We start from the raw sequence: 21,693 nt of genomic DNA on the forward strand, positions 1-21,693 counted from the left end.
CACACCATGGAGCGATACAAAGGCATTATAACGTCCTCATTCCATTGCCAGCCCCAGCTCCTTCTCTTTCATTCAAACCTTCTGACATCCAGCCTCTTTGCAGTGGAGGAGTAGTTTAGTGGTTAGAGCACTGGGCTTGCTAACCTTGGGTGCCCGGTTTAAATCCCACTGCTGCTCCTTGTGATCTTGAGCAAATCATTTAGGGTCCTTTTACTAAGGTGTGATAAATGCCGCACAGCCTATTCTATACCTATGGAATGCTAATTCCATTATTGCACCTTAGCAAATGGACCCTTTAACTGTCTATTGCCTCAGGTACAACATTAGATTGTGAGCCCTCCAGAGAAAGGGAAAATAACTATTGTACCTGAATGTAACATAGTAGATGACGGCAGAAAAAGTCCCGCACGGTCCATCCAGTCTGCCCAAGAAGATAAATTCATATGTGCTACTTTTTTATTTGTACTGTCCTCTTCAGGGCACAGACCGTATAAGTCTGGCCAGCCCTATCCCCGCCTCCCAACCACCAACCCCGCCTCCCACCACCAGCTCTGGCACAGACTGTGTAAGTCTGCTCAGCACTATCCCTGCCTCCCAACCACCAACCCCGCTTCCCACCACCAGCTCTGGCACAGACTGTGTAAGTCTGCTCAGCACTATCCCTGCCTCCCAACCACCAGTCCCGCTTCCCACCACCAGCTCTGGCACAGACTGTGTAAGTCTGCCCAGCCCTATCCCCACCTCCCAACCACCAGCCCCGCCTCCCACCACCAGCCCTGCCTCCCAACCACCGGCTCTGGCACAGACCGTACAAGTCTGCCCAGCACTATCCCCGCCTCCCAACCACCAGCCCCGCCTCCCGATCTTGACTAAGCTCCTGAGGATCCATTCCTTCGGCACAGGATTCCTTTATGCTTATCCCACGCATGTTTGAATTCCGTTACCGTTTTCATTTCCACCACCTCCCGCGGGAGGGCATTCCAAGTATCTACCACTCTCTCCGTGAAAAAATACTTCCTGACATTTTTCTTGAGTCTGCCCACCTTCAATCTCATTTCATGTCCTCTCGTTCTACCACCTTCCCATCTTCGGAAAAGGTTCATTTACGGATTAATACCTTTCAAATATTTGAACTTCTGTATCATATCACCCTTGTTTCTCCTTTCCTCCAGAGTATACATGTTTAGTTCAGCAAGTCTCTCCTCATACGTCTTGTAACGCAAATCCCTTACCATTCTCGTAGCTTTTCTTTGCACCGCTTCAATTCTTTTTACATCCTTAGCAAGATACGGCCTCCAAAACTGAACACAATACTCCAGGTGGGGCCTCACCAACGACTTGTACAGGGGCATCAACACCTCTTTTCTTCTGCTTATACGGTCTGTGCCGGGGCTGGTGGTGGTAACTTGCTTTGAGCTACAAAAGGTGGGAGCAAAATCCAAATAAGCTAAAAACTGTTTCTTCTTTCTCTTACTTCCACCCATCTTTCCATTCCTCTTTCATCTCCTTCCCTGTCCCAGCTCTATATTATCTCACCCCTTCCTCAGCCCCTTGTCTCTTTATATTGTCTCTCTGTCTCTTTGTAGCCCCTCCAGATCCTTCACACCTTCTCCTCATCCCTCCCTGTTACCCAATCTCTCCTTCTCTCAGTTCATTCCCCCTCTTCTCTGTCCTCCCACCTGGGTTCAGTGGGGCCCACAGGTCTGCCCTTCTCCCCTCCTCCCACCCCACCTCCTTGAGTAGTGTTTTAAATTCCCTCCTCTTATAGACCTCTTTCTGACTCCGTCACAGGGGGGACTAAAGGTACTTATTTCATACATCAGGTTCTGTATAGTTTCTCTAACCTCCATTGTCACCCAATCATAAGGGGGTCTGTTCTGGGGTGGCATTAGGAGCCGTAATTGAAAACTAATTCCCATAACTACTGCTTTCTGTCCAAAACTGAGTGTCACTTGTATGTGATCTACCTTGTAGGCTAAATGTTAGGTAAAGAGAAGATAGAATCAATAAAAATAGAGACAGAGATAAGTTTAGATAGATAGGTACATTTTATTTCTTACCCAAACACAAGTCTTCAAGTTGATACAAATACAGACATCAGATTCTGGTTTCAGCCGCACAGGGCTTCGCCGTCTGAGAGAAGCGTTGGGGAGGAGTTCCAAACTAAGGCAAAATCTCCCCTCTTTTATACACAAACCTCTCCATAGAAGTGAATGATGAGAAACCTTGCTCCTAATCTTTCTCACTTTCTGAGATCATACTTTCCCATGCGATCTGCTATCTGATGTGCCCACCTCCTTCCGTTCTCAGCTACTGCTAATTATCAACATGTTTTGGGAAGCGTTGAGATAACAGTTTCACATCTTCCGGCTGCAATACTTTTCATACCTTTCTCATGAACTCTGTATTACCTCTGTATCATTGTATACCAAAACTAATAAGCTCCATTTTATTCATCTGATCTTTCATTACAGGTGCTATATTTGAATTAAAAGTTGTACCAATTTGTGGCAGGACTCATTGTTCAGACCTGCTTTTTGCAGATTCTCAAATATTAAATCACTTGCTTATTGTTTGGCCTAATCAGTACTTTCCAAGTTGTCATAGGCTGCATAGGCTGCATAGCTCTGGCCATCACTATTCCAGTGGTAGCCTTAAAGCCAGGCCATATATTAACAGTAGGCAGCAGGGAAATGTTTTTATAGACTTTTTCTCCTGCTGCCTACGTGGCCAGTCTTTATCAGCTCTTATTATGACACTGGTCCCACAAGCAGCAGTAGAGGACATCCGGTTAATTACTGTTTGGGGTTGGGGTGGAGGGTTTGGAACAGACACTGCTCCTAGAAGAAAAGTGGACTGAAGATACCCCTTGGAACTTCACACCTGGAGCAGATGCCCTGTTCCCTACCTCCCCCCTCCAACTCTCTACGTATGTGATGTTAGCTTCAGAACTTAGTACAAGGACAGTACTGGGCAGACTTCTATGGTCTGTGCCCTGAGAAAGGCAAGGACAAATCAAACTCGGGTATAAGGGATCACATACCATGTAGAATTAGTTTATCTTGTTGGGCAGACTGGATGGACCGTAAGGTCTTTATCTGCCGTCATTTTCTATGTTACATGTATTTTATAAAATAAGTACATAAAGAGGGGCATAATCGAAAGGGACGCCCAAGTTTTCCTGGGGACATCCTCACAGGACAGCCCCGTGAAGGGGTGGGGAAACCCGTATTATCGAAACAAGATGGGCATCCATCTTTCGTTTCGATAATACGGTCAGGGACACCCAAATCCTGAAATTTAGGTCGACCTTAGAGATGGTCGTCCTTAGACTTGGTCGTTTTCTGATTTTCGGCGATAATGGAAACCGAGGACGCCCATCTCAGAAATGACCAAATCCAAGCTATTTGGTCATGGGAGGAGCCAACATTTGTAGTGCACTGGCCCCCCTGACATGCCAGGAATCAATCGGGCACCCTAGGGGGCACTACAGTGGACATCATAAATTGCTCCCAAGTGCATAGCTCCCTTACCTTGTGTGCTGAGCCCCCCAACCCCCCCTAAATCCACCACCCACAACTGTACGACAGTACCATAGCCCTTAGGGGTGAAGGGGGACACCTAGATGTGGGTACAGTGCGTTTGTGGTGGGTTTTGGAGGGTTCACATTTACCACCACAAGTGTAACAGGTAGGGGGGGGGGGTATGGGCCTGGGTCCGCGTGCCTGGAGTGCACTGCACCCACTAAAACTGCTCCAGGGACCTGCATACTTCTGCGAGGGGCCTGGGTATGACATTTGAGGCTAACATAGAGGCTGGCACAAAATATTTTTAAAGTTGGTTTTTTAGGGTGGGAGGGGGTTATTGACCATTGGGGGAGTAAGGGGAGGTCATCCCCGATTCCCTCCGGTGGTCATCTGGTCAGTTCGGGCACCTTTTTGAGGCTTGGTCGTAAGAAAAAAGGGACCAAGTAAAGTCGTCGAAGTGCTCATCATGGACGCCCTTCTTTTTTCGATTATAGTTCGAGGACGCCTATATGTTAGGTACGCCCAAGTCCCGTCTTCGCTACACCTCCGACACGCCCCTGGGAACTGTGGTCGTCCCCGCGACAGAAAGCAGTTGGGGATGCCCAAAATCGGCTTTCAATTATGCCGATTTGGGCGACCCTGGGAGAAGGACGCCCATCTCCCGATTTGTGTCAAAAGATGGGCGCCCTTCTCTTTCGAAAATAAGCCTGATATTGCCACTTCTCTCAAACTACTCCCCTGGGAGCACCTAGGCATAGGTTGTGAAATAAGTATGTTCAACTTTATTGATGGACAGCAAAACAGAAGAAACAATCTTTGCAAACAGAGTAGATGCAAACAAACACAGCGAAGACGACAATGAAGCAACACACAGTGAGTGATGGTGCTACATGCAGTCTCGCTTTCAAAGTCGCTCGGCGAGCTCCAATCAAACGCTCCAATCTCCTGAGCCCTTTGGGATTGGAGCATTGATCAGAGCTCGTCGAGCGACTTTGAAGGTGAGAATGCACGTAGCAGTCATGCCATCGTTGATTTCTCATCAACATATTTGGCTCATAGTAACATGTGCACAGTATTAACCAGTTGCATTGGACTCCTGATGCAGGCCAGATGGCCGAAACACAGGCCTGTGTCGAGTCGTGTCTTGTTTTGAATTAAAGTTTTATCAACACCATCACTGACTTGTGTGTTGCTTCTTTGTCATCTTCGCTGTGTTTGCATCTAATTTTGTTGGTACACACACTTGGATGCACAGTTTTATAAGAGCTGTTTTCCATGTGCATAGCAGAAAGCGTTTCAGTGCGGGTATTCACTCATGTGAAAACCGTTACTGCACACCGCACTAAAATGGCTAGTAATGCTGTCATTATTAATTCCACAGTCATGCAATTAAAAAAAAAAGTTTTTGTTGTACATGGGAAACATTTTGCCAGGTCTGGGGCGGCATAGAAGGCTTGGTTGACAGGAGTGAGTGTCTATCGCCACCTACTCTCTCTCTCTCTCTCCAAATCGACGACCCTGCCCCGGATTGCTTTCTGCAGTGGCTCCTCATAGCCTTGTGCCCCCCCCCACTCCACGCCTTCCCCCAATATCTTATATAAAGTTGCCCTGGTATTCTAGTGGCTTCCCCTCTTCCTCCCTATTTCCAAAAACCTCCCTGGTGTCTAGTAGCACCCAGCCTCTCCTATCCTTCTGTTTTTTTATGTTAAGGGCTGTAAGTTGTGGAACGCTCTGCCTATTGAGCTTTGCTCTGTGCAGACTAATGCTCAGTTCAAGAAAGAACTAAAAATCCATATGTTTGGTCAAGCATATGGGTCATTAGATTAATGATGCTGCTTTGCTTTGTGGTAACGAATTACTCTGTATTAATGTTGAGTGATTTATTTTATTTTTTGTTGTTCATTTTGCATTGTTATATTTTATTTTGTGTGTATCTTTGTTCCCCGCTTAGAATATTTCAGATACATTGGGTTGGAAATAAACTTTTATTATTATCCCTCCCCCAACCTGACCCAACTTCACTTTTAAAAAATCTCTCTGGTGTCTAGTGGAACTCCTGCCTTACCCTGCGACCCCTTGCCCAGGTCCTTGTCCCCCAGATCTCATACTTAAATGAGGCAGGTGTGATATCCACTTGCTCCTACCTCCAATGCCCCCATCTTCAAAAATGGCGATGCCCAGCCACATGCAGTGCACCATGGGATGCATCAGTTGGGACCAGTCTGCCATATAAGGAAACCCTAGTTACCCAGTTGGTGAAGATATTCAGTCCACTAACAGGGTACGTTTCTGGATAAAGTTAGAACAGCAGAAAGGCCGTCTTTACTTTATCTGGGTACTGGTTAGCATATCTCTGGTACCTGATAAGTGCCAGCAGCTGCTTTATACTCAAATATTCAGTTTCAGTGTCTGTGTAATCCCTGGAGCTGAATATACAGGTAAAAAAAACCCCCGCTGCAGCTGTCATTTTGCAAATGCTGACCACCACAGCCTGAGAATTACCCCCATAATTTTTTGATGTAAGGTTCTATTCCTATTCTAGCTGATGTAACTTATGGTCTGGTTCAGTTTGCTTTTATTTGATACAAGCAACAGTTTTGTGAAAAATGAAATGGGCCCTAGGAAGGCTCTTGTGTAAGCTATTTCTCCTCTCTCCCCTGCCTTCCCTTCCATGTCCAGTGATTCTCCTCTGCCCTGCCCTCCCCTCCCATCCGTGTCCTGCAATTCTCCCATCCCATCCAATCCATGTCAAGCGATTCTCCTCTGCCCTGCCTCCCCCTCCCATCCATGTCAAGCGATTCTTCTCAGCCCTGCCCTGCCCTCCCATCCATGTCCAGCGATTCTCCTCTGCCCTGCCCTCCCATCTGTATTCTGCTATTCTCCTCTCCCATCCCACCCATGTCCAGCGATGCTCCCTGTCAGCTATCTCCCCTCCCCTCCTCTCCCCTCCCCTCCCCTCCCATCCATGTCCAGCGATTCTCCTCTGCCCTGCCCTCCCCTCCAATCCATATCCATCGATTCTCCTCTGCCCTGCCCTCCCCTCCCATCCGTGTCCCGCAATTCTCCCCTCCCATCCCATCCAATCTATGTCAAGCGATTCTCCTCTGTCCTGTCTCCCCTCCCATCCATGTCAAGCGATTCTTCTCAGCCCTGCCCTCCCCTCCCATCCATGTCCAGCGATTCTCCTCTGCCCTGCCCTCCATCTCTATTCTGCTATTCTCCTCTCCCATCCTACCCATGTCCAGCGATTCTCCCCTCCTCTCCCCTCCCATCCCATCCATGTCCAGCGATTCTCCTCTGCCCTCCCCTCCCCTCCAATCCATATCCAGCGATTCTCCTCTGCCCTGCCCTCCCCTCCAATCCATATCCAGCAATTCTCCTCTGCCCTGCCCTCCCCTCCCATCCGTGTCCCGCAATTCTCCCCTCCCATCCCATCCAATCCATGTCAAGCGATTCTCCTCTGCCCTGCCCTGCCCTCCCATCTCTATTCTGCTATTCTCCTCTCCCATCCCACCCATGTCCAGCGATTCTCCACTCCCCTCCTCTCCTCTGCCCTTCCATCCCATCCATGTCCATCAATTCATTTTTCCCATTCCCTCCCATCCATGTCCAGCGATTCTCCCCTCCTCTCCCCTGCCCTCTTCTCCTTCCTGCCGCCCTGCCTTTAAGCCGTTCATGTTACCTCAGGTTGCAGCGGCGGCAGGCTCGGCTCGCGTCGCCTCCATCCTTCCCTTGCCTTCGCCCTCCTCTGACATCATTTCGTCTTTCTGCGAGGGCGGGACACAGAGAGGGAAGGGAACACTCGAGGTGAGCTGAAATCAGCTCATTTGCATGCTGTTACGAACCCAGCCAGCCATCCAGGGAAGCAGAGTGACCAATTATTATATAGATACTGCTAAAGGAAATATAATATTATAGCGGTTTGAAATGTAAAGGAAACATAGAAAAAGGAACTACAGATATTGACAGGCTAGACATAACAGAGATGAGGAGAAAAAATGCACAAGGGGAAGAGGGAATTGGCCAGGGAGTTAGGGCTTTCAGCAGGCCGTGCACAAGAGACTCATGCAAACAACACCAGGAATCAAGGATCTAGAATGGGTCTCAGTTATATAATAGGCCCATATGTCTTTTCGAAAAGATAAGCTTTTAAAGCCTTCTTAAACTCCGCCTGGGAATGGAGTTGGTGTAAGTTAAGGGGGAGACAATTCCAGAATGTGAGTCCAGAGACCGAGAATTTTGTTTTACGAAAGCTAAGCAAAGAGCATGAGTATTACGTGCATTCTGGATACCCTAAAAAGCAGACCTGTCTGAGGGGCCACAAGGGTACAATCGATTTCGCTTTCTAGCGCAGCGGCATCACTTGACTGACAGTTACCAATCTTTTGTTCTCCCCACTGGCCCGATGCGCTGAGGTGTGACTTGCTTCAGTTTTGCTTCCAGCGGCAGTTGCTGTCTTTTCTGAGCCTTCGTCCCTCTGTGCGGCGCAGCGGTGCGGATCTGGAGTGCAGAATTAAAATTGTATCTCTTAAAGCCAAAACACTTAACACACTGCCAGCTCCTTGATAGTATCAGACAGCCCTAGCAAGCCCCATTAATTAAAAGGCAAGTTTTGTGTCTGCATTTTTAAATACTCATTACTCTTTCTGCTGTAGTTTGTTTTGCAATTAAATATTTACTGAGGCTCCTATTATGTGGGTAAAATGCAGTTGCTGCTGTTTATACCTTCTGATAAAGATCTTATAACCGATGTCCTCTGCAGTCTCTGGAGTCTGCAAATGCCAACACACAGTTACATTGGTTCTGAAAAGGGGTAAATGTGTGCATGTGTTCTATTGGGACATTCAGGGCCCCTTTTACCAAACTGTGTCAAAAGGGCGCTGGCGTTGGCACGTGTTTTACATATGTGCCAAGGCCACCTTTTGCCGCAGTTGGTAAAAGGGAAAATCTTGCCTTCCTGCAGTAAAGCACTTGCCGTGTGGCCATTTCGGGGGGGGAGGAGGGGGGAAGCCCTTACTGCCACCCATGGAGATGGCGGTAAGGGCTCCCGCATTAAACCGGCGGTAACCGGTTAATTTTTGTAACTCTGGAAATGATAGCGCACTAGGGGTGGGAAGTACCGCTGGGCTGCTGTGGTAGCCCAGCGGTACTTCCTGTATAGTGAGCAGTAAGCATGCTTTGGGCTTACTGCCGCTTAGTAAAAGGAGACCTTTGGCACCATCCCCTTCATAAGTACATAAGTGTTGCCGTACTGGGAAAGACCAAAGGTCCATCAAGCCCAGCATCCTGTTTCCAACAGTGGCCAATCCAGGTCACAAGTACCTGGCAGAAACCCAAACAATAGTAACATTCCATGTAGAACCCCAAAGAGTAGCAAGGTTCTAGAATTCTAAAGAATAACAAGATTCCATGCAGAATTTGAAAGTGTATAGCAACATTTCATTTAGAACCCTACAGAGTAGCAAGATTCCATTCAGAATCCTAAGTACATAAGTGTTGCCATACTGGGACAGACCAAAGGTCCATCAAGCCCAGCATCCTGTTTCCAACAGTGGCCAATCCAGGTCACAAATACCTGGCAAGATCCCAAAAAAGTACAAAACATTTTATACTGCTTATCCCAGAAATAGTGGATTTTCCCCAAGTCCATTTAATAACGGTCTATGGACTTTTCCTTTAAGAAGCCGTCCAAACCTTTTTAAAACTCCGCTAAGCTAACCGCCTTTACCACATTCTCTGGCAACGAATTCCAGAGTTTAATTACACGTTGAGTGAAAAAAACTTTTCTCCGATTCGTTTTTAATTTACTACATTGTAGCTTCATCGCATGCCCCCTAGTTCTAATATTTTTGGAAAGCGTGAACAGACGCTTCACATCTATAAATTGGCACCAATCGCGCATGTAAGTTGTAGAATATTAGCACATATGTGTGTAAGTGTTCGGTTCTGTTTTATAACTTGTACAAGTCACCTATGGCCGGATTCAGTAAATGGTGGTGTAAAAAAAATAGATGTTTCTACACTATTCTATAAAGGGCCCTTATAGACTAGTGCGTAGCACTGATTCCCCCTCCCAATTTGGGTACCAGGACCTTATGCCTGCTGAAACCAGGTATAATTCCTGGTATTCTATAACACTGCGCACAAAATTGTCTTTGACCAGCCCATGTCTCCCCCCCCCCCCCCCCATGGCCAAGCCCCCTTTTGGTTTGTGTGCTATGAGATGTGAGTGCGTGCGGTTATATTTATTTATTTATTTTTATTTATTTACGTCAATTTATATACCGTATCTTATTGCTACTGCAAAACAGAACGGTTTACAATTTATAAAATAAAAGAAACACTACAATATGTACAGGTTGGACAAACATTAGAACTCCAGTCATTACAGGAAAGCACAGCAAAACCACAAACTAGCTACATAAGATGAAAAACAGTATAACTCATGATTTAGTATACAGGAGAGCACCGCAAATACAAGATTAAATACATAATATAATCTACACAGACAAACAGTACAGTTTTAATTTAATATATATTACAGATGCCCATTTATAACCTTTCTTCCATTATTCTAAATTCTGTTCTACATAATTGATAAAGTAGAAGGTTTTCAAAAGTTTCCGAAAATGAAAGTAAGATTTCTCAAGTCTGATCTCTTTTGGAAGGCCATTCCAAAGAGAGGGGGACAAATAGAAAAAAGCCGAATTCCGTGTAGATTCCCATCTAGCCCTAACAAGAGGAGGAATCACTAACCTGTTGTCTGTCAGGGATCTAAGGGTTCGTGTGGCAGTGTAAGGAACAGTTAGATTTGACAGATAGTCAGGCTTTAGTGTATAAAAAGCCTTATGGGTCAAAACTAAGGCTTTAAACTTAACTCTTGCTTCAACCGGAAGCCAATGCAGTTGATGTAGTAAAGGTGTTACTCTGTCATCCCTCCGGGCCCTACAGATCATACGTGCTGCTGTATTCTGTATTCTTTGTAGTCGTTTCAAGCTAGCTTGAGTGATCCCTGCATATATGATATTACAATAATCTAAGCGTGAGGTAATATAAGCAGATGTCAATGTTTTAAGGGAATCCTTACTAATTGAATTCTTAACTGACCGAAGTCTCCTAAGACGGAAAAAAGATTTTTTCACTACGTCGGATATTTGTTCCTCAAAAGTCAGAGCAGAATCGATTATAACCCCAAGGTATCTAAAGGATTTAACTGTAGGGATGTTCTGGCCAAATAGCATAGGTACCACTGCTGGACATGTGCCCTGTCCTACTATCCAAGATGTTATAGTCTTATCTGGATTTAATACTAATTGATGTGTTGTGAGCCAATCTGCCACTTTATCCAGACAGATTTTGAAGCGGTGTAAGGTCCATATTATACGGTTTAACATAATGAATAAGAAGGAAATCGTCCGCATATGAATAAAAACTAATACCCATTGTTTGAATGAGAAGTGCCAAGAATCGTGTGCAGCCAGATGTGAGCACAAATCCTAATTGTTTTATAGCACTGTATGATTCTGTATTAATGTTGTAGTTATGTACGATTTTGTATTATTGTTATATTCCTCGCGTATTGTATTGGTTTATGTTACTTTGTATGTAATTTTGTTCCCCACTTAGATTATTTCAGATATAGCAGGTTAGCGATAACGTTTTATTATTAGTTGATGCCAATTAATGTCAATAATTGTTAGCGCCCAATTATTGCCATTAATTGGCTTGTTAACCAATTATGTCGCGTGCATCTCAGGATTGCACCACAGTTCCCTCTAAGCTGCGCAGCTACATAGTTGCACACCCTTTGGTAAATAGCTGTGCAGCAATTCTGGACCCCCCCCCTCCCCGCGCAGCAGATACACTGGGATCTCCTCTGTACCTCCCGCATCAACCTGCCACCCTCTGCTGTTGCTTTCCCGAACCAAACCAAAATACAGTACTGTTTCGATTATCTGACATAAACGGGACTGGCCCATTGTCGGATAAGTGAAAAGTCAGATAATACAGAAAGCAATGTTTACTAATGTAACCCTATAGGTTAGAATATGTTTTTAAATAAAAATATCTGGTCAACAGGATCGGGTCCGAGGCAGGACCGGCATGACATTGCTGCGGCTGAAAGTAGCAGGAAGGTCCGATGGCCCAAGCCCAGGCAGGATCGGGGCTGAAGTGTCTCGCAGTTGAGGGTTGCCACGGGTGCGGCCCATCTCCATTCAGGCTCGACTCCTGACCTTCTCAGTGCATGCACAGAAAACCTGCACATGCACAATAGAAACCCCAAGCAGGCCGAACGCAGCCTTCCACTTGCCCCCGAGGCAGGTGCTCAGTGAGCCTGGACTCCTCAGACGCTGCGTCAACATAGCCCAATGCTGCCCGTTCACCTGGTACTCCAGCACCCATGGCAACCCTCAACTGCGAGCCTCTTCAGCATCAATCCCCCCGGGCTTGGAACACAAGACCTTCCTGCTACTGTGACAGTGTTACTGCTGGTCCTGCCCATGCTTGGACCACTGGACGTTCCTACTACAGAGTGTGTGGGAAGGAAATGTGTGTATCCAGCAGGGTTTAAAGAAAAGTTCCATGCAGTGAGAACTTACTAGTACCAAGCCATCCAGCCCAGAGGTATGACTAGTCATACGATTAAAAGTTTTAATACCACGATTAATTTTGATTAAATGTTTTATCGTTGCCCACCCCTAATTGAATGGCATGTTGTGAAAGATAATCTGCTACACTGAGCATCTGTTCAAAAGGGTGTTTGGGTCAACGTTAAAAAAAAAAAATGAAAAAGCATGCACCCAAAATGCATACCATGATTAAGCACTATAAAACTCGCAATTAAAGTTTTTAATTGCACGATTGATTGTGATTAAAATTCTTAATCGTTGTCCACCCCCCAGTTTTTTTTTTTGTTTGTTGATAACCATATTTTTTTGCAAATAGTGGGCACAGTTTGGAAAAGGGGCACCCAATTCTGAAAAGGCTGCTCACTCTTTCTCAATAGTGTGTGTATTTTGCAAATTAGTGCGTATGTTACACTAGCGGGAAAGAGTGCATACTCTTATCGGTGAACAACTTTGTTCCTGTACAAAATAGCTCGAAAAATGAATGAAAATTCCCATAAACGACACAGGTAATGATATAAAACAAAAGTTTTCTGGCTGCTCATCCCTAGTTTCCAGTCTTATCAGAAAGCCCATGCAAGAGAAGTGAGCAGGGCCTAAAAAAATTCACTGACTCACAGGTCCCACACTGAATGTAGCAGCTGGGCACAGATCACAGTGGAGGCCTGGAGAGAGGAGAAGCAAACCCATTTCTGTGTCCCCGTATGAGAAAAAAAAGCAAAATCCACAAACGTATACATACTCCACAAAAATACATTCAAAAGAGCATCCAAGCCTGCACTCCCACAACGATTTCCAAAATAGCTGCTATTTAACAAGCCAAGTGCTGACTATGCCCTCGGAACACCCCCCCAAAATAGCCAATTTTGAGATAGGCACTAACCAGACATTTTCAGCAGCGCTAACCATTTAAGTGCCTCGGAAAATGGCTGGTTAGCCCCAAACAGTGGCGTAGCTAAGTGGAGCCGGGGGGGGGGGGCTGGGCCCCCATAGATTTGGCCCTGGACCCCCCTGCCGACGACCCTCTCGACCCCCCCCCCAACCCGCCGCCAACCTTCCCCCGCTGTTGCCTTGGGCTACCTTTGCTGGCGGGGGACCCTAATCCCCGCCAGCCGAGGAGGGCCTCTTCTTCCCGCGAAGGCTTCGTTCTGTTTCTGACGTCCTGCATGTTTGTATGTGCAGAACGTCAGACTCACAGAAACAGAACGAAGCCTTGCAGATCAGCCAGGTTTCGTTCTGTTTCTGTGAATCTGACGTTCTGCACGTATAACGTGCAGGGGGGGTGGTCGAGAGGGTCGTCGGCAGGGGTCGTCAAAGTTGGCGGCGGCGGGGGGGTCGATAATGGCTGGGGGGGGGGTCAGCTAAAATGTGCCCCCTCGCCTCGGGCTCTGGACCCCCCTCCTGCCGAAGTCTGGCTATGCCCCTGGCCCCAAATAACTGATTTAACTGTCCAGAAGCTGTTTCTGGCCTGCTAAATCGCTTTGAATAGCGACCCATTTGATTTTTTAAGGTTTAGCAAAAACTGCACAAGAACAGAGGAAAAAATGTCTGAATAGGGGAAAGGGAAATGAGACTTGATATACTGCCGTTCTGTGGTATTTAACAACTATATTCAAAGCAGTTTACATATATACAGGTACTTATTTTGTAACTGGGGCAATGGAGGGTTAAGTGACTTGCCCAGAGTCACAAGGAGCTGCAGTGGGCATTGAACCCAGTTCCCCAGGATCAAAGTCCATTGCACTAACCATTAGGCTACTCCTCCTAGGCAGAAAGTCCTGTCTCTAGGTGGAACTTTTCAGCTTGTAAATGTGTGGTGCTTATTTCTTCACTAAGATATATTTTCTATGAACCAGATCAATTGAAATTTCTTCTGGATGCTAAATGACTTGACTACCTTTTAGTGACTCATGGTGAAGTTAAGATTAGGGGTATTTGGGGCTATATTGAATTTAGATAGAGAGGTGTGGTAGCCGTGTTAGTCCACTCTTAAGGTTATCAATAGAAATCAAACAAAATAAAACATGGAAAAGAAAATAAGATGATACCTTTTTTTATTGGACATAACGTAATACATTTCTTGATTAGCTTTCGAAGGTTGCCCATTATAAACCATAAAGCTGTATTTCTCTGTTTATTTCTCTGTTTATCACCCTCCTCTCACCTACCAACACCCATCCTGTTAGAATATCAATGAAATGCTTTGATGTCCCCATGCATACCCCACCCTCCCACTCTGTCAGACTGTCAAAGTAATGCTTTGATGTTTCTCTCATATATACTATCTGCTACCACATTTGCTTATTTCCGATCTGAGGAAGAAGGGCAACCTTCGAAAGCTAATCAAGAAATGTATTAAGTTTAATGTCCAATAAAAAAGGCATCATCTTATTTTCTTTTCCATGTTTTATTTTGTTTGATTTCTATTGAATTTAGATGAAATGGGCCAGATTTAATATAGCGCACCTAGCGTTCCACGCTGAAATCTAAGCGTATTCCGTAACAACGCGCATAACTTGATTGGCTTAACAATCTAATCAGCGTTGTTAACAGCACCTAGCAAGCAATAATGAGCACTAATTGGCAATAATTAGAATTTATGTGCACAACTTGCTAAGCATATTTCTGTAATGGGCTGCGCCTAAATTCTAAAGCGCGCGGTTCAAAAGGTCAAGAAATGGGTGTTCCAAAATTTACGCGCATTGCTATAAAGTATGGCCTGCATAAATCTACGCACAGGGATTTACGCCACGTTTTTGTTGGTGTCAACGGAAGTGCATAGTTTCAGGCGCTGGGATATCAACTAAGTGTATTCTATATACCGCGCTCTAAACCTTATAGAATACACTTAAGCGGAAATGTTTTCTGCATGGATTTTTTAAGCGCCATGTATAGAATCTGGCCCAGTTTGGCTTTCCTCCCCCTCCTCCTCCTCTTAGCAAGGCAGTAGCAGCTGTAAGTGCTCACTGACATCCTGGATCTTGTACTTACTGCTTCTGCTGGTGCTGCTGGGAAAGAGGAGGATGTGGATGAAAGAGGGGTTAGAGAGCGGAGGCAGCTTTCTTGTCATCTATCTGGAGTCATGTGAATTTCTAAGTGTTAAAGTAAGGTCATACTGGATAAAAGTTTGGGAGGCGTTGGCTTAGAGATGCTTTGAGCTGCCTCACAGTGAAAATTTACTGACTCAGGGCTCATTAGGGACTGCTCCATTGTAAAAGCTTCACTTACATATTCTTCATTCCTTCCCCCCTCCCCCCCCCCAGTTACAGTGATCTTAGTGAAGACAGTGCTTCCGAAAAGGAGAGCAATGAGCCCGAGCCGACCTGAAGCCCTTGAGCCTGTGAGTAAGTGATTCTGTGTGACTAATGGGGCCTCCGTGTCCATTGAACTTGCTGTGATTTAGAAACATAGAGACTGATATTCACACTACTGATCCTGTCAGTTTCCGATGCTCATCAGTGGCATTCCTTGGTTGGCTGTCACCCGGGGTGGATCGCTGCTGCGCCCCCCCCCCCCCCCCCAGATGCAGCATCATTCCCCCCCCCCGGGATAAAGCGTCCCCCCCCCCCGGTGCATCCCCCCCCCTCCATCACATCCCCTCCAAGCCCCCCCCCCCCCCCTGTGTGCATTCTTCTTATCTGCTGGGGTGCTGGGAGCAGCCGCACGGCTGTCGGCTCCGCTGGTTCCCTGCTCCCTCTGCCCTGGAACAGGAAGTAACAGCGGAGGGAGCAGGGGACCAGCGGAGCCGACAGCCACACGGCTGCTCCCAGCACCCCTTCTGCAGTGTGAGAGCAATGGAAATAAAACCCAGACTGGCTCAATCTGTCCTTCCTTTTTCTGGAGCCATATGGTACCCCTAAGCGTGCACCTGGGGCGGACCGCCCTTCACTGCCCCGCCCTCGGTACGCCACTGGTGCTGATCGCATACTTGCAGGGCAGTTCTTTAACTGGGTGTGTGAAGTTGTGTTGCTTTAATTGTTCCTTACACACGTAAGTGCGCTGTGGGGAGAATTCTATATATGGCGCAGAACAGATTTGTATTGCCTCATCCGTCCAAAGGCAAATGGGGAGTCGACAAGATCCAGCTCAAAATTATATATATCTTTCAGGATGGCCCTGAAAACGTATCTATTTCACAAAGTATTTGACTACCGATGCTCCTGCAGCTGGAGCACATATTGCAGGGAGCAAACAGTGGCAAACAGTGAATAACCTTTTGACGCTACCTGATGTGTGGCTTGTCTTTGAGTGAATGACCTTTGAATGATACTACTACTACTATTTATTATTTCTATAGCGCTACAAGGCTACAAAGAGCTTACAATCTAGATAAGACAGGTAAACAGACAGAACAAATAAGGAGAAGGGAATAATAGGTGAGGTTAAAGGACAGGGCAAGTGAGAAGTGGTTAGTCAAAAGCAGTGGTAAAGAGGTGGGCTTTAAGTATGGACTTGAAAATGGCCAAAGACGGGGCCAGACGCACAGGCTCGGGAAGCCTATTCCAGGCGTGGGGTGCAGCAAGACAAAAGGAACGGAGTCTAGAATTAGCAGTAGAGGAGAAGGGGACGGATAAGAGAGATTTATCTACAGAACGGAGTACTTGAGGGGGGGCGTAGGGAGAGACAAGAGTGGAGAGGTACTGGGGAGCAACAGAGTGAATACACAATACAGGTCAATAAGAGAAGCTTGAACTGAATACGGAAATGGATAGGGAGCCAGTGAAGTGACTTAAGGAGGGGGCTAACGTGAGCATAGCAACTTTGGCGGAAAATGAGTCGCGCAGCAGAGTTTTGGACTGATTGAAGAGGAGAGAGATGGCTAAGAGGGAGGCCGGTGAGAAGCAGGTTACAATAATCAAGACAAGAGGTGATAAAGAGTGTGGATAAGGGTTCTGGTAGAGTGCTCAGAGAGGAAGGGGACGGATTTTGCTAATGTTATAGAGAAAGAAACGACAGGTTTTGGCAATCTGTTGAATAAGAGCAGAGGAGAAAGAGGAGTCAAAGATGACCCCAAGGTTAAGAGCTGATGAGATAGGGAGAATGAGAGTGCCATTCACAGAAATAGAGAAAGGGGGGAGAGGAGAGGTAGGCTTAGGGGGAAAAATGAGAAGCTCAGTTTTGGCCGTGTTAATTTTTAGATGGCGTTGGGACATCCAGACAGCAATGTCAGATAGGCAGGCTGGAACCTTGGACTGGATGTTGGTTGAGATTTCAGGGGTAGAGAGGTAAATTTGGGAGTCATCAGCATAGAGATGGTATTGAAAGCCATGAGATGATATCAGAGAGCCAAGGGAAGAAGTGTAGATGGAGAACAGGAGAGGACCGAGAACAGAACCCTGAGGTACACCGATTGGTAGAGGGATAGAAGTAGAAGACGATCCACCAGAGTGTACACTAAAGGTGCAAAGCGAGAGGTAGGAGGAGAACCAGGAAAGAACAGAGCCCTGGAATCCAAATGAAGACAGCGTATCAAGAAGTAAGCTGTGATCAACAGTGTCAAAAGTGGCAGATAGACCAAGAAGGATGAGAATAGAATAGAGACCTTTGGATTTGGCTAGGAACAGGTTGTTGGAAACTTTTGCAAGTGCAGTTTCAGTTGAATGAAGAGGACGAAAGCCAGATTGGAGTGGGTCAAGAACAGCATGAGATGAGAGAAAGTCAAGACAGCGGCGGTGAACGGCGTTCAAGTAACTTGGAAAGGAAGGGGAGGAGGGAGATGGGTCGATAGTTGGAAGGACAGGTAGGGTCAAGCAATGGCTACTTCAGGAGCGGTGTGACCACAGCATGTTTGAAGGCATCAGGAAAGGTTGCAGTGGAAAGAGAGAGATTGAGGGTATGACAGATAAAAGGGGTGAGAGGAGGAGAGATTGTGTTAAGAAGGTGGGTAGGAATGGGATCAGAGGAGCAGGTAGTTCGTTTTGAGGAGGAGAGAAGATGTGATGTTTCTTCATCAGTGACCTCAGGAAAGGAGGAAAAGGACGGAGGGGTTGAGGAAATAGGGAAACGGACAAGGGGAGGGACAAGGGGAAGGAGAGGCGGGGGTGGTTTGGTAGAGAGTACCCGATGTGTGTGTTGTTCTATCCTATCGAAAATGGCGTTCTATTTCAAAAGCTTTTTATTATGTTTTTATGTAAAATTTTAGAATTTTATGTAAACCTCCTCGACTCGTGCACGAAAGAGGTATATCAGATTTTAAAAAAAACAATAAAAGTGCTATGCTATAAACCATGCTTAAAATTAGGTGTGGTTTATAGAATAGTGTTTACACCCGGGAATCACTCCTAACTTTAGGTGCGGCCATTTTCACCAACAGAAACACGGTGCAAATGTATGCTTCTAAGGGGCCTGTTTACAGAGTAGCGGTAAGCCCAACGCAGACTTACCGCTCGTTCTTCCGGGACTACCGCTGGCCCAACGCAGTTGCCGGCGATAATCCTGCTACAAGCGCTCACCATTTCTGGGGGAAAAAGAAAACCCCCAGAAATGGCTTGTGCGATGATAACCCAGCAGTAATCGGGTGCTGCCTGGTTACTGCCAGGTTAGCATGGGAGCGCTTATCACCACCTCAGTGGGTGGCGGTATTGGCTCCCTGCGCATGACCATGCGGTAAGAGTTCACTAACTACATGGCCATGTGTGCTGGGGGCTTTTTTTCCTGCAGCTTGGTAAAAGGACTCCTAAATTAGGCGCATATCCACCCTCACTTTATAACAACATGCGCAAATGGCACATTTCCCTTTGTGTAAAATCCCTAAAAACTGCCTTCTAACATTATTACATTACCTGTATTGTAAATAAACATTATTGGTAAAAATCTGGTCCTTATGCTCTGAGCACCTGTCCTTAAATATTATACAGCACAGGTTAATGTAATTCCCCAAATATAAATATATCCTTTAATCCCAATAAATAAATGTTAGGAGTGCCCCCATTCTGCCCATGACCCTCCCATTTCTGCGCCCCCCCGTTTTTAAACTTGCTCATAAAATTAGGCATGTATGTTCCAATTAAATCTAATTAGTGCCAATAATTGCTTGTTAAATGCCAGTTGGTCATAGTTAGCTCGTTATTTAATTAAATTGCGTGCACCCAAATTTTTCCATGCAATTTTTGCCAACTTTTATAGAATTAGGGGGTATATGATATTCTACAAGGTAGTGCACTAGCATTGTAGTGCGTAACTTCAAGGGGGGGTGTACACAGAGTTGAAACATGGGTGGGTCATGGGTGTGTTGCCAAGTGACACATGCAGATAGTAACATAGTAAATGATGTCAGATAAAGACCTGAACGGTCTATCCAGTCTGCCCAACAAGATAAACTAATTCTACATGGTATGTGATCCTTTATACCCGAGTTTGATTTGTCCTTGCCATTCTCAGGGCACAGACCGTAGAAGTCTGCCCAGCACTGTTCTTGCCCTAAAAGTTCTGAAGATTCTGGAATCCTAAAGAGTTACAAGATTCCGGAACCCCAGTTAGTAGCAACATTCCATGTAGAACCCCAAAGAGTAACATAGTAACATAGTAAATGATGGCAGATAAAGACCTGAACGGTCCATCCAGTCTGCCCAACAAGATAAACTCATTATACATGGTATGTGATACTTTATATGTATACCTGAGTTTGATTTGTCCTTGCCATGCTCAGGGCACAGACCATAGAAGTCTACCCAGCACTGTTCTTATATTAAGTTCTGAAGCTAACGTCGAAGCCCCTTAAAATTTACACTCCAGCCCATCCATATCTATTCAGTTACAATCAGGGCGTAGACCGTATAAGTCCGCTCAGCATTGGTTTTACTCTCCAATTACCGGTGTTGCCACCCAATCTCCGCTAAGATTCTGTACATCTAGATAACAGAATACTGAGTTACATGTTACAGTTAAGCCACTTATAGCCTGCTAATACCATATCAAATAGTTCATAGCGGGTTACAGCAAGACAATAGGACACAATTCACCTAGGATGTCACAGCTTGGCAAGGAAAAAAGATTGACTCATTCTTAAAACTACCAACTATGCATAATTATTTGTTGATCATATTATCTATTAAACAATAATGTTTTAATATTCTTTTTAAGCAGGCTATAACTGGGTAAAAATCTCAAACTGGATGGTAAAAATTCCCAGAATTTTGCTGCCTGATATGCAAATAAACCTGATAAAAAGTTTCTTGGAAGTGACTTGGAAAAGTAAATAAGAGCTGCTTGCGAGTATTATAATATTGTCCTGTTAAAGTATAATGCACCAGAGAAATCATATATTGTGGTTCTATACCCTGGGTTATCTTCCACAAAAGACAGGTGAGGGGAGGGTGATCAACAGAGACATACAGCTGCCCTCACCTATCCACACCCATCCTGTTAGAATATCAATGATATGCTTTGATGTCCCCATGCATACTTCCTACCCACCCCCCTCCTCCCACCCTGTCAGACTGTCATAGTAATGCTTGAATGTTTTCACTTATATACACTGTCAGCCAGCACATTTGCTTATTTCCGATCTGAGGAATAAGGGCAACCTTCGAAAGCTAATCAAGAAATGTATTAAGTTATGTCCAATAAAAAAGGTATCATCTTATTTTCTTTTCCATGTTTTATTTTGTTTGATTTCTATTGATAACCTTAAGAGTGGACTAACACGGCTACCACACTCCTGTACTTAAGCGAGAAGATTAATTGAACAGCAACATTCTGGATAGTATGGATTTTGTTTAGCAAGTAGTGCATGAAGCACTTAGGCATGATAACGTACACTAGGCAATGAACCGGCGTAAGGAGTTGCACCTAGTCATTGGGACACCAGTATGGCTTTACGCTAGTATTCTGTAAATATTTGAAAGGTATTAATCCGCAAACAGACCTTTTCTGGAGATGGGAAGGTAGTAGAACTAGAAGACATGAATTGAGGTTGAAGGGGGGCAGACTCAGGAGTAACGTCAGGAAGTATTTTTTTCATGGAAAGGGTGGTGGATACATGGAACGCCTTCCCACGGGAGATGGTGGAAATGAAAACGGCAATGGATTTCAAACATGCATGGGATAAACACAAAGGAATTCTGTTTAGAAGGAATTAATCCACAGAATCTTAGCGGAGATTGGGTAGCAACACCGGTAATCGGGAAGCAAAACCAGTGCTGGGTAGACTTCTATGGTCTATGCCCTGATCGTGAGTGAATAGATATGGATGGGCTGGAGTGTAAATTCAGAACTTTTAGTACAAGAACAGTGCTGGGCAGACTTCTACAGTCTGTGCCCTGAGAATGGCAAGGACAAATCAAACTTGGGTATATATATAAAGTATCACATACCATGTAAAATGAGTTTATCTTGTTGGGCAGACTGGATGGACCGTACAGGTCTTTATCTGCCTTCATTTACTATGTAACTATATGTTACTATGTTACTCTTTGGGATTCTACGTGGAATGTTGCTACTAATTGGGATTCAGGAATCTTGTAACTCTTTAGGGTTCCAGAATCTTCAAAAGTTTTAGTACAAGAAGAGTGCTGGGCAGACTTCTACGGTCTGTGCCC

The 21,693-nt window shown here is 45.4% G+C and overlaps 1 protein-coding gene across 7 annotated transcripts in view; it reads left to right on the plus strand.

Annotated features, from left to right (window-relative positions):
- Positions 1–21,693, plus strand: part of CTPS2 (CTP synthase 2) — a 541,710-nt gene that overhangs the window by 209,107 nt on the left and 310,910 nt on the right. For 5 of the 7 annotated variants that reach the window (XM_030202308.1, XM_030202304.1, XM_030202305.1 and 2 more), the window contains one exon: positions 15,418–15,498. In XM_030202308.1, coding sequence (XP_030058168.1) covers positions 15,418–15,481 — 64 coding nt within the window. In that variant the 3' untranslated portion in view covers positions 15,482–15,498. The remainder of the gene's footprint in view (positions 1–15,417; positions 15,499–21,693) is intronic. The other 2 variants (XM_030202307.1, XM_030202303.1) reach the window with 1 other exon arrangement.

Source organism: Microcaecilia unicolor, chromosome 4 (genome assembly GCF_901765095.1).
Source record: "Microcaecilia unicolor chromosome 4, aMicUni1.1, whole genome shotgun sequence".
Lineage (NCBI taxonomy): Eukaryota > Metazoa > Chordata > Amphibia > Gymnophiona > Siphonopidae > Microcaecilia > Microcaecilia unicolor.